Source organism: Aquila chrysaetos, chromosome 15 (genome assembly GCF_900496995.4).
Source record: "Aquila chrysaetos chrysaetos chromosome 15, bAquChr1.4, whole genome shotgun sequence".
NCBI lineage: Eukaryota > Metazoa > Chordata > Aves > Accipitriformes > Accipitridae > Aquila > Aquila chrysaetos.
Window position 1 is genome coordinate 23,968,997 of NC_044018.1, and position 14,012 is coordinate 23,983,008.

At 35.3% G+C, this 14,012-nt stretch overlaps 1 protein-coding gene across 1 annotated transcript in view; it reads right to left on the reverse strand.

Moving 5' to 3' along the window:
* CSMD1 (CUB and Sushi multiple domains 1) overlaps window positions 1–14,012 on the reverse strand; it is a 1,239,551-nt gene that overhangs the window by 128,387 nt on the left and 1,097,152 nt on the right. The window contains exons 43-46 of the mRNA XM_030037616.2: window positions 7,250–7,427; window positions 4,432–4,577; window positions 2,434–2,514; window positions 2,166–2,279 (exon numbers count right to left, since the gene is read on the reverse strand). Coding sequence (XP_029893476.1) covers window positions 2,166–2,279; window positions 2,434–2,514; window positions 4,432–4,577; window positions 7,250–7,427 — 519 coding nt within the window. The remainder of the gene's footprint in view (window positions 1–2,165; window positions 2,280–2,433; window positions 2,515–4,431; window positions 4,578–7,249; window positions 7,428–14,012) is intronic.

Sequence of the window (14,012 nt, forward strand, 5' to 3'; positions counted from 1 at the left end):
TGTCTCCCGTGGGAGGGACCCCACGGCAGAGCAGGGGACGAGTGCGGAGTCCTTCCCCTGAGGAGGAAGGAGCGGCAGAGACAAGGTGTGAGGAACTGACCCCAACCCCCATTCCCCGTCCCCCTGCGCCACCGGGGGGGAGGAGGGAGAGAAAACCGGGAATGGAGTTGAGGCGGGAAGAAGGGAGAGGTGGGGGGAATGTACTTTAAGATGTGGTTTTATTTCTCATTACCCTACTCTGATCTGACTGGTAATAAATCAAATTAATCTTCCCCAAGTTCAGTCTGTTTTGCCCGTGACGGTAATTGCTGAATGATCTCTCCCTGTCCTTATCTCAACCCGTGAGCCTTTCATTATATTTTCTCTCCCCTGTCCAGCTGTGAAGGGGGAGTGATATAGCGGCTTTGGTGGGCACCTGGCCTCCAGCCAGGGTTAACCCACCACAATCTACAAATTCTCAAAGGACTGCAAAAAACCAAGTGTTGCTACCATCAGAGAAAGCCACTAGTTTCCACAGCATCTGCAAGAACTGTTGGAAATAAACTACTCCCCTGTGCTTAACAGATGGCTAATCATTATCGGAAGCTCCTAATATCTCTGTAGTTTTTACAATAATTGTTTACTTCAGGCTTTCATTTTTTATTTACACTCTAATCGACACAGTCAAGAGTTAAGTTACTGCTGTTACTATTAACTTAAAATTGAAAGCTGCATTTGCAGTACTATGATCTTATTAACATGTCACAGTGGGAACAGAGAAATACATTGATTGGAAAAAAAATCAAACAAAAAATCAATCAATAAGTATTGAGTTATCTGATCAAGAAATCTACAGAAATACATAATTTTCTCACTACTTTTGCATATTGTATGTTGAGGGTCCTGAAACGAATACTGAATCTTTTCCACCCAACTCCAGAGAGTCCCTGTCTCTCAATCTATGACAGATCCCAGATTATTTTATGCACAAGTTAAGAAAGGGGAGGGGTAAAAACTTTACTCAGGTATCAGTTGTCATATGGACAAATTACTTACAGATGCATCAAATACATTATGGCATCAAGAAACTAATGCAGCTTATACTATGAATCCTTTACTAATTTTTAGATCATGGAAAAAGAGCACCAGGGTAACATGAAGCAAGGTACAGATACAGCTGTTAATAAAGTGTCACAATAATTGCTGTGCCTTCCAGTGTTACCAGTTGTGTATACAGATGTTGTTACCTCGTGATATTGAAGATGCTCCATCCATAATTACATATTATAGATCAAAGCTAATCCCAGTTAATATGTTATGAATATGAGAACTTCGCATCACTTTTTTACTTCCTTAAAATTTCAGTGATGGTGTCTCATCACTAACTTGTTTCCCCCCCAAAAAAATTTGAGGTACTTCAGGACAAAATTCTACAGATGCTTTCTCGATCACTTTTTCAACATTTCAAAATCTTTTTGCTACCCACTATTTAACAAACTAAACCAAACTAAAATAAAAATAACCAACAGTATCTGTTGAAAAACATAACTTAGAGGACTGAGTTCAATTCTCTAAGATATACTTGTTTTCTATGAAGACGAGCAAATTGTGTATGAATGCACACCTAAAAATTGTTCATATTAAATTTTTAAATTCTTTGTTTGAAATACTGTAATTGTAAACATAGTATGAATAGTTGAAAGACTTTTAGTGCTTCCATGAATTAAAATTTGCCACGTATTATTTCAGAACAAGTTTTTCATGTGACTTTATCATACAATGTCACCATATTTGTGAAAGCAGAGAGAATAATTTCTTATTTTATTTTGAAAGCTTAATTTAAATACACATTTTTAAAACACTTCAGGGGTGAAAAGAATTCTTTGGTTTGATATGAAACAGTGTTAAATAACTTAAATGAATTTTAGAAATCAGTGTTTCATTAATGGTGTAGTTAAATAGTTAAAGCCACTTGTCCTTTGATTCTAAAGAGTTGAAAGTCTGTGCAAAAATTTTAGGGACCAATTTGAAAACGTGTGCATTTCTTAGATATTGAAGAAATAAATGGAATCTTTTCTTTTAAACATTAATGAAAATACAGTGCCCAAAAATTTGATGCTTAATGTATAGGAAGATAAAAAAGGATGCATACTAATGATATGCACACCATGCAAGCATATATTTACCTTCACAAAATGGAGAGGATCCTTCAAACTGCAACTGTGCATTCAGTTTGCAGGTTAATATATCTTGTCCAACAAGGGTGAAACCAGGATGGCACTTGTACTTCACAAAATCTCCTGAAAAAGTTATTGACAAAAAAGTTAAACCCAAAAACCCCTTCAAACAGAAGTATACCAAAATCTCAGGTGGAAAATGAAATATATTAATAGTTTAGTTTAATTAGAATTCAAGTGAAAACATAAAAAAGAAAAGGAGATACTACTTTTTCACCTATTTCAAAGTCATCATCTTCTGTAAACAAATCTGCATGTGGAACTGTGGGCGGAGGCTGGCACTTCTTCAGCTGATAAGCTGCAAAATTAAATGAAAAAAAGATTAAATACTGGTGTGTTAAGAATTATTTTACAGAAAATTCATTTCCTATTCACACTTCCCAAATTACCAAAGCTGCACTGAATCTCATGGTCTCTCAGTTACAACATTTTCCAAGTTAAATGTCATGACATTACATATTATCTAAAAAAAATAATTTTTATCAGTACAGATAGTATATTATACTGCCTAGATAGTTATAGATCCATTGTGGGATTTGATGCAGTTGTGATGTTTATGAGGAGATTTTTGCAGCTACAAGGCTGATGTTTCTTGTGGCTGCCTTTCCATCATGTGATAGGGCTAATCGTTATAAATCACAGGTTACTTGGATTTCCTTGAAAATCTGTAATTACCTGTCACATACCTGGCATGTCATATTCACGCTTAATTTAAGCAGACTTGGAGTTGATCTTTCTCAGGATACAGGTATATATATATATACTTTAAGAAGAAACACCAGTAATAATAATAATAATTTTAGAAGTTACACAAAAAAAGCCAAAACTCAATGCCTTTAAAACAAAATCTTTTCTCTACTCTTCAAATCTGTTTCAATAAATTGTGAGCAATCTCATAAGGAAGGTGACCAGTACAATGACTTGACATGTTTCTGAAATGGAGCAGAATGCCTACAACAGCTGAAGAAGCCATTTCTGGATAAAAAATCCAAAACAGAGATTCAAGATTGTGATCAGAGTGCACATACTCTGAGAAAAACTCTCCTCTTCATGGAACTAAATCACAAATTGTCCTGGTAACTTGATAGTCCTACACACTTGCTGGTTTTGAGAAGTTAAGAAACACAAAATGTTGGGACTCTGCCCTTATCTTCCACATAAGCTTCTACAGCCCGTCACTGTAAAGCAATTGTACAAGGAGAAAAAAAAAAACCACGTGGAGAGTTTTTCATCCATGGAGAGTTTCCAAGGACAGGGAAGAGAAAGCATATATGTTTTCCTGTGTACTTAACGTATTTGTGTGGTGTTCCTGATAAATATAGAGATATATATATACACACACACAAAAACATACATGTAATTATTATATACATGTAATAACACCAGTTTTTCTGGAGAACACCTGAGAAAAAAAGCTTTGCAACCTGCTTAGACACTTGTAATAGCAACAGTGACAGTAATAGACAGTAAGCAGGTTTCCAGCATTAACATTTTCCTTCTTTTAGGAGAAAAACACAGACGAGAAAAACAGCTCAGACTCTGAGTACTAGTTTCATAAAGACTTCCCCATGCAAATATGTACCTTCACGTACTCTCTTTCTGTGGCATTTCCTCCTGTTCTTGTGAATTAATTCACCCTATCTTTTTGAATTACAGTCCAGAAGGCTAACAATCTTTCATTTAATATACATAATCTGGGTGAATTAGTCAGAATTAGAACTAGAACTCAGCATTTCGCTTCTGAGTTAGATCCCCAAGCTGCATGCCCTGTAGCCCTGACTGTAACTTCAAAGTATTTTGCTGGATATCAGTCTTAAAGCTGTTGTTCAACCCTCCCACAGCATCCCATCAGCCTTTCTGACCATGAGCCCTAGCATGGTCAGCCGGTGAAGAATTTTATTACAGAAGGTTAAAAGTAAGTTAACTAATAAATGGGCCAAAATAACTCAAAAAGTAAAAGCTTAATATTAGATAGCGATGATTAACATTAAAGACAGAATGTATTTTATTCAAAGACACAAATTAATGTTCTTAAGATCTTTTTAATGAGTTATTTTAAAAACTATTTTGTACTGTTATTTAAAAAAAGTAGCAAATCCATGAATCATGGTAAATTTATTTAAGATCATTCAGTACATCACAAAGTTAAGAAATATTTTTAAAATTCACTAATTGATTGTGGTAATTAGATGCTAATGATATAAAGCAAACTGACCATGAAAATTGAGGACAAAGAATCCTCCTGTTGAAAAATCACTGTGAAATTTGAGGAGGACTTGATTGGTGGAACTGTAAGCTGTTTCCAGAGCTGTGTTCCCACTGAAAACTCCCAGCTGAGGTGAATTATGGTCAGGACCATCCCTAGAAAAGGAAACATAAAAAATAAGCTGAAGAAATACTGTATTTAACATTTAAATTATCATAAATTATCGTTTCTTTTCTTTGGGGAGCAGGTTAAATTTTTGACAAAAATGTTTGTCCTAATGATTCAAAATGAGTTTGTTTTCTTTTTATTTCTAGCAACGCAGAATACTCTTTTTAACTTCAAAGCCTAATATTTTTGAGAAACCAGGAGTATTTTACAATAGCTTTTATATTTCCACAGGCAAGAAATTTATTGGCTGACTGAAATTTTCTCTGTCTGTTCCTGCCAAAGATTGTTATGTACACAGCAGCTGAAAAAAAGAATCTAGAAAACTCTTCTAATCTTATCATATTTCTAACATTTTTGACCCAGATCCTACAAGCCCTTACTCATGACTGACACTTACAGAGGTGTGGAAGTTGCAAGTTACTCTTGCCATTTAAATTCATTCTAAAGACTCAAAGGTATCTCCTAAGGAAAAAAAAAAAAAAAAAAGGAAAAAAAATGTTTTCTGTTTCTGAACAGTAGGATAGACACCCGAAGAGAAATATACTCCAGTAACATCAGGCTGCATTAATTTTCAGTATAATCATATAGAACATTCAGGCCTGACCAGGCAGAATAAATAAATAAACAAAAAAACCTGCTTTTACCACTGAAAAATGTTTTGAGCTCTGCAATGGTTATTCCTGGTCTTTTTGTATTTTACATACATTGAATCTAAACTGAATAAAAAAGCTTTTGTAATAGGTATTTTAGAAGGCTGGAGATTATCTAGAAGCTTGCTGAAAGCTGTTAGCTTTTGACTTTCACCGTCTTTAAATCAGAGGGATATTTGTTCACCTCAGCTGTATTGTTAAAAAGCCAAGCATTAACTAATATTTGTCTATCTCAAACCTATCAAGATAATCTGCTCATAAAAAGAAAAATCCACCGTATGAACTATGGTTCAAGTTTTAAAAGAATGTCTGTCATGTAGATAAATTGTACATACAACTTGTATTTTTAAAAATGTAATTTAAATTAATTATTCTTCTCTTGTACAGTTTTTCAGGATTATTCAGGCTTCCAATTTCTACTCTTGTATTACTGACAACAAGAATAAATAAACTATGGGTGACTTGGCATAAAAATGTATTTTCTTCTTCTTACTGCCTTGAACACAAGAGTGAAGGTTATGAATATTGAATAGGAACTTGATAATTTACTTAGGTTTTCATTTTAAATGTCTGATTCCCAGAGGAAAAAAACAAAGGTAAAACAAAAACCTTTACTATTAAGATTTGACTTTTTATACAGAAGTGAATGGCATATACATGAATGACTCAAACAAAATTACACTAAACAGCCTCCTCCCAGTAAATGCAGGAGCTATCCACTGCTCATACCTCAGAAAATAACTCTAAAGAAAGCATGCTTGTAATTCACGGATGATTGGGAACTGAGAGAAATAAGCTGTAAAACAGTTGTTTTAAAATCTTTATTAAAAGAATGTAACAGTTCAGGAATTCAGCACATACTTCAGCCAAACAAGTTCAAAAACCTGACACAATTTTAGGACTTAATTGCTTAGGCAAAAAGGGAAGTCATAGATACAGTTGGATCTTTACCAGTGAAGGCTTTTGTTTTTATTTAACATGCCAGACAGGACAATCTATGATGCATTTTAGAGTTGGATTTATGGGTAATGCAAATACCAGAGGTAGCCAAACAGCAGTTCATAAACAGTTATGCATCTCTATAAACTGACTGGATTTTCCCTGTATTACATGGACTTTAGTATTGCTGTCTGGAAAAAACTCACCCCAGACAGCAATAGGTACAGGAATAGTGGACCAGGTGGGAGATGGGAGCAGCTGACTCACACAGGAGTAAGTTACATCCTATATTCTGTGCAAACTGTCCTTTTGCTGAACTGTCTGTAGCATATATGAGAGCTAAGTCACTTTGCACATTATATGGGGTAAGGACCAGGGTTAGCCATAGATGAGAAAGTACGTAACAACTTCAGCATCATCAATGCCTGCTCTTGAGTGCAGTAAATTCTTATGCAAGAATTTAGACAGCCCTGAGACCTCTTCCTCCAGCTGAGGACACAAAGTTGAGATGGGTTTGGGTGGTAAGAAATACAAGTTCAGAGAAGGGCAACAACATACGTTATGAAGCTTAAAGACATAGAGGTACAAGGGCTGAAATCCTGGCTTCAGAAATACAGAGAGCATGTCTATCAGCCATATTAAGATATTAAGAAAATTTAATAAAATCTTAATTAATGCCTAAATTAGTTAATGCCTAAAGATGTCAAAAAGGTTTGCTACAACTAACATATTGCCTCATGTTTGTGGAACACGTAATTAAACATAATGCAGATCGTTACATCACTTTGACCTCACATGGCCTCACCTAGAAAACAGAGAGCTCAAAGAAGATGTGATTGAAAGCTGAGTTAGAGTTTCAAAGTAATTTTGGAACAAGATTCTTAAAGAGGTCAGACAGTGATAGATAATATTTTTTTTTTTCATAGAATCGTAGAACTTGTTTTATGCTGTTCTTCAGCACATATGACAACCTAAAGAGCAATACTAAGCAAAAGCTGTAGCTTGGGACGGTAAGATCTGATAAATCAATCAGAAAAAAAATCACTTTTGTTTTGAAAAAAATTGCATACCAAACTGCAATGTAGTCATTCACAGGTTCAGTCTGGAGTAAGGTAAAGTTGATGTAAATCCCATGGCCTGGAGGTACAATAATTAACCAAGTACAGTCCTTGGAATTTGGGTATTCATCTGGAAATCCTGGGGAATAAACTGTACCATTCTGAGCAGTCACATTATAGCCACAAGGAGCTGAAGAGAAAACAAATGAAAAATTAGTAGGAGAAACATACTTTTTCATGTTACAAATGGAATATCAAAATACTCCCAAATTCTAAAAGCTCCACAGGACAAGACACTCTAGGTCTTAAAGACAGCATTTTTCCTTGGTTGGTTGCTTCTCAGAGACAGAAAGTATTGAAATTTCTAAGAAATAGTTCATCCTGATGTCTTTCAGATTTCATTTCTTTAAATCCATCCAAATCTACTGGGAATACTGCTTTTATACAGAATTCTTGAAACTAAGCACACATTTCAAAAGGGGCACCTTTTGCTTGCATTCAACATTAAGAAACAAATAAACAAGCAAACAAAGCTTGCATCTTTCCCTACAGCTGAACCCTAACTGAACTGGAACACAATTCTGGGGGGGGGGGGAAAGGCTGATTGTTCTTTCGCTACCCCAAACCCAACCACTGTACTTTATTTCTGACAGGTTTTAGCCATGTTTAAAAATACTTCAATTGCAGTTTGTATGCTGTTTATTCTTATGACAAGTAAAATGGAGATAGGGACACAAATTAGCATACACTTGCTGAATGAAATATGTGGGCAAACCAATGCCATGAGAAGGTGGTTGAGTAATTCAAGGGTAGCAAATATGTAATAATGTGCTCTCTTTTGAGTCTCAGTTTGGGGGAATTGACTGATTATGGATGCAAGCATGGATCTGAGTAGACATATGGCCATTAGTGCAAACTAATGAGTCTCACTCATTAGAGTGAGACCTTAACCTCATCTGTGGGCACTCAGCCTAGCTCTGGAACTTTTCTCATTAGCTCTTACCATAAAGCTTATGTTATTATTGTCAGGGTTCCTGCAACTCCTTCAGACTCTTTTCATTTCTTTTTCACCTTTCAACAAGTGATGGAAAAGGAAAAGGGAAAAGGAAAAAGGAGAAAGGAAAAGGGAAAAGGGAAGAAGGACTGAGAAATGCAGAAGGATGTCACATTTCCCATGTGGAAAATGTGCAGCTATATCATTGGAAAGATATCATAGAAAGATCATCTGGCTAGCCCTTTTTGGATTAATTGTTTTAGTAATCACTGGGTTTATAGGACAGGTTAAGGAGGTCTTTAACCACTTCACTTTCTTCATCCGTATCAGTACTAGCTAATATGATGCATTTAGCACATCTTTGCATCTTAGAACAGAATGGGATCTGCTCCTGAACTACAACCCTTTAGTGCCCAACAAAAAGGAAACAAGCTAAGGAAAATGAAGGGTTGGTTTTATCTGTCTGACTCCTGGTTGCATGTACACGCCAAAGGCAGCTGGTAATGCCTATCAGCTCTGATGGTTCTATGATGAAAATGCGACTTGAGCCCATTTTTTCCTGTTCCCTAATCCCCTACATTTATGCCATGGTCAGATTGCCTGGTCTCAGAAATCTAGTCTGTTCTCTCAACAGTACTCCATGTCTACGGCTAAAAGACTGCTTTGATAAGTGTGCTTACTACATTGAAATACACGTCCTGAGACTAATAGAGTGACAAGTGGAAAATCCTTTAAGTTCTAGTTAAGATCTAGGATTTTTCTGATAGAAGTTTAATACCTAAATATATTTTGAGTTTATTATATTTTTGACAGATTTATTAATGTTGTCAATGATTGCATATATTTTTTTATTTTGCCTCCATTATTCTCTAATACTCTACAAAGAATGCAGATGATTGATTGTATCTCGGTAAAGATAGTCTAATTCCTCTTAAATCATTGTTAGCCATGACAGATCAATAAATTGTTTCAGAAAAAAAAAAGTTTCACAGATAACAAAACTCTAATAGAATAAGCAATACACACAGCTGATACTAGGCTTTCTCCAAAGATCCTTAAAAATCACAGGAGACAGAAAATTAAACAGAAATAACAGGCTATATTTCACACAAGACAAAAATAGCTTTAGTTTGAATAAACAAATCACTCTAAATTAATGAAGTTGTTATATTGCAGAGAAGCTTGTACTGTGAAAGTTCTTATTATAAACCTGAAACTCATCTACCTCAAGGACAACGTCAGTTATGAACCTGGGGATGCCCATCTTCAGCCCCATGATACAAGAAGTTTAACCATGTCATCCTTTCATCACAGAGCATAAAGCCAACAAATCTGTCGTCTGAACGGGAACAGAACTGTGTAGACTGGAGGCTTAGTTTACTAGCTTAAGACAGACAACTGAATGACCTAACGGGTGCTAGACAGCCATACACCACAGAACTCAGATGACTTAGGGGAAGAATACCAGAAAAAAAATCCTGAAGTTCTAGCCATAGTGCTCTAAGTGGCAACCACCAGCCTTACAATAATAAAAAAAATTGCCCATGAAATCTCAGAAAGTTTCAAATTTTTAACAATTCAGTATAAAAAAAATGAATGTATTTGCAAAGTGCTGTTTTGCTGGGGCAGGGCAGGGGTGCTTGAATTCATTCTGCTGTTGGCAAGTACCTGCAGTTTAGCTAAACATTACAGGCACACTCATATTCTCTCGTAAGATCAGATAAACCCTGAGATTTGTTTTCACAACACTAACACAGATCTTCAGTGAGATTCCTTAGAAGGGCAAGCTTCCAGCCTCAACACTACCATTTCCCAGCTTTTTTTTATTATTGTTTTCCCTGTCTACTGATGACCCTGATATTACTCCCGAGGCAAAAACCCAAACCAACCCAAATGAAACAATAAACCCACAACATTTCTTTAGCGTAAAGGGAGGGAACTCTACAACTAGACTGGAAAAATTCTATCAGTTTAAGACTTGTAGCAATTTGCAATCTCCTACTGCCTTCCTAGGTTCAAATGTTTAGAAAAAACAGCACTATTAGGAGCCACCTAGTCTAACTGTTCTTATCTTCCCCCAGGTCCCAAGATTTTTTCCTATTAATTAAAATGGAAGTAGCATATCTTTTGTTTCTCTAGGAAGAACTAATATACAAAAATTTGAACATAGTAGATCAGGTGGCTAAAAATATCAAACTATGATTATACAGAAAATAGAAGTGGGGCAATTTTTAATGCCAGTAGACAAACAAAATACGCTGCTTCATGTTTTTGAGTGAGACCTGCACTATGGTAATTCCCTTAGGCCATATGAGAAGCTTGAAAGGGTACTGAACATTTTTCTAGTACTACTATAAATCCAAAGAAATCATGGAATACAGAAAATATATGGAAAGGATAAAAAGCCCTTAACAAGTAAAACCTTAGCCATGTAGCCCAGTAAATATAGTTATGCACTGCTAATAACAGTCCATAGACTTTGTGTTAAGCTTACAGAACAGGCCACAGGCTCTGTCAGGTTTTTTATGGACTTGTTCTGGCAGTCTGGAGACTTGTTTTAACTTGTAATTATCTAATGATTGTCAGGTAACTACTTACTACTTCATTTTAGCTTTGTACGACTGTGTGATGTAACACGATATCATATATATATGTATACATAATTCTGAATAGAAGAGAGTGATAACAAATAGGTTTTCCCTATAGAATAGAACTTCTTGTAGCCCTTCTCCCAGACTGAGACCATTCACCTTAAGACATATAGGTACTGGAAGAGTGAGTGTACACCAGAGAAAGGGGTAGATATTAGATGTTTGTCTGTATATCATTCTAGCATTACCTAATTTAAAATATTAGTAACACTGTAACTGTACTAATAAAAATCCTTTGATTAGACTGTTAAGATTTTCTTTGGAATAACATTAAAGCCTTGGCTTTGCATCTATGGCATGTTCCTTTTGCCCATACCTACATCCTGAGTGTAACAGACTGGTGAGGATTCAAGCAACCTATCTCATAACTTGGATGCAACAAATTCTTACCAATATATTTTGGCAACAGTGGAAAAGCAAGAACATCTACAGATAATAATAGCAGAGACGCTGTCATGATGATTTTCTTACTTGAAGGGAACAAACAGAGAATTACCAGGTGTTTTCAATATTCTTGAATCACAGACCTATTTTCCACATCTTACACACAAATATTCATAAACCTTTTTTTTATTAATCATTTATGGGTGACATATTCATTGTCAGATTTCCATGGGACAACTGCACAGACAACCCAATGTATTCCTCTGAAGCAGCGTCAACTTTCTTTTGTCAGACACTACCAGATCTCTCATTTCTCTCAGCCTTCTGAAGTATGTGCAATCTTCTGTAGAAATGGTTTGATCTGAACTTCTAAGAATACTGGCCATAGCTAGAAAAGTGATTGAATTCTTCCATTGATTTTGCTCTCAGACCAACTGCCAAATGCCAATGATCAGAGACCTTATAGCCATTTGTTTTCCTTATTGCAAAAACATTTATATGTCATAATAATTCTTTCAGCAGTGCTAGACTGAGCTTTAATGTACAGAAATGAATTTTTGACAAAGCAAGTAGCGTGCTACCTGACAGACTGAGAAAACTCTGCAAGCTCAGTCAAAACACTAAGAAACCTGCTCTTTAGTCAGAAATCATAGCTATAAAGGTACACAGCTGCACACACAATGGAGATGCATGCATTCAGGCCTCAGCTGTGCTGAGCTGTGCAATGTAGATGCCTGTGGGCAGGTTTGGAAGGTAGGATTCACATCCAAAGGAACGAGGACAAATGTACATTCTCAATTACAGCCATGTTAGTAACAGAGAGCAGAGGAATTACTTCCTTGAGTTAGGAATGAAGATAAAACTACTGTATTAAAACTAACTAGATGGGGGGACAGGGAGAAGAAAGACTTCATGTGATTATAAACTAGGTATTATTTTCTCTTCCTGCATGTTGATTCAAACAGAACGAATTGTTTACGCGCACTTCATCTAAGAAAACATAGAAAATGATAATTTGTACTACAAAAATCTAACCTACTCCTAACATAGACATCATGTGTCTTCAATATTCTTTTAGGAAACATGTTTCTCTAGGGACTAAAAAGGAATGAGAGATAAAAAGATACAAGGCTGCTATGCCCTTTGGTGCTGTATCTATAACACTACTCAGGAATACTATATTATTTTGAAGTCCTTTTACAACTCCAAAGATGACTTCATTTTGTGTTAGATCAGAAAAAAACATACTCTCCCCAAACCAAATAGCTGTTTTTAATCACCATCAAACTAGAGGAAACCCAGTAACGTTCTCGCATGTAAGGTGAAAGCATTTAAACAGACATTTAATCTCTTTTAGGGTTAAAAAATACATCTGGATATAAAGCAAATTTGTTTTTTCTCTATGATTTAATTCTCATGGAAGGTAATCCAACAAATTTATATAATATTCTTAAAAAGTCCTAGATATAGAATACTTATTTGTGTTTTCCTTTAAGAACTCTGATTGCTAACTGAAACTAGTATTACAGTATACCAGTTTATCACTTGAATCCATTTATCTTTAATCACATTTTCATCAGAAGAGATATATTCAAATCTTGCCCACAGTTTAACTGAATATTGTTTTTAATCAGAAACAATATATCATTGAAAGTTAGAGAAGTATTGAATAATTTTTTTCTGAAATTTTCATAAAAGTATGCAAAATAGTCTCATTCCTCAAAAAATTAAAAATCAAGCTGATAAACTGATGTAGTTTTATAAACATGTATCAATAATGTGTCATATAGTAAAAACACCTGATAAACTTAAAATTCCTTTTTGCAACTTTTACCCAGTCTCATGTTCCTATTTATCGTGTCTATATAGATGCCACCCTTAGCTTGAAGTGCCATTTTGTGTTTGTTGTGCCTTTAAGATGTATCATATACAGACTGCTGCTAAACTAATTGAATGTTAACTTTTTTCAGTTGAAACCTCTTAGTTGTGTAATATATAGGTCTACGTTCTAACACAACACTGCTATTCCTTTGTAATTAATATTTTAAAATTATTAAAATAAATTATTAAACCATTAATGAGGATTTTTGAAGACATTCTTTCTTTAGCTGACAACTTTCATTCAAAGCTTAATTAGTAAGAAAAGAGGGACTTATAAGTCACTGCAGATACATCACCACAAAAAACTGCTGTGAAAGAAATCAAAATCAGGCTAAGGCATCTGACACAAACAGCTTAACCTAGGATTAGGAAGAAAGGAAGAGGTGTATGATCGATATAAAAACAAAAAGTGTTGAACTTTGAAATTAGGTGCCTAGTTAGTGTTAAAGATTCTGCTTGACAGACCCTGAACATAAAATTTCCCAGGCTTTGGAAGGGTCCTACTGAAGTGCTAATGCTGAAGTGCTGTAACGCTAGCTAGCAAAGACACTCTGGGTAGCTGCTTCTGTTGCTTTTATTCGGAAAAAGAAATTAACTTCTCTGGATGTTCCAAAACCAGAGAAATCCCACACAGCGTTATTTTATTAGGAAAAGGTGAAGCAGCTTATTAAACATGAAGAAAAGCCTTTAATTTCATGACATAAAAAACCAGAGCGCTTTATTACAGGCCAGGATAACGGAACAGAATGACCTGTGATACTGATTCCAGTTTTTATCAAGTGAGGAGCCTAGAAGATTATTTCTCAAAGGTGAATGACATAATGGTTACCTTTCTTATCCATCCTCTCAGTTTAATTTATACACT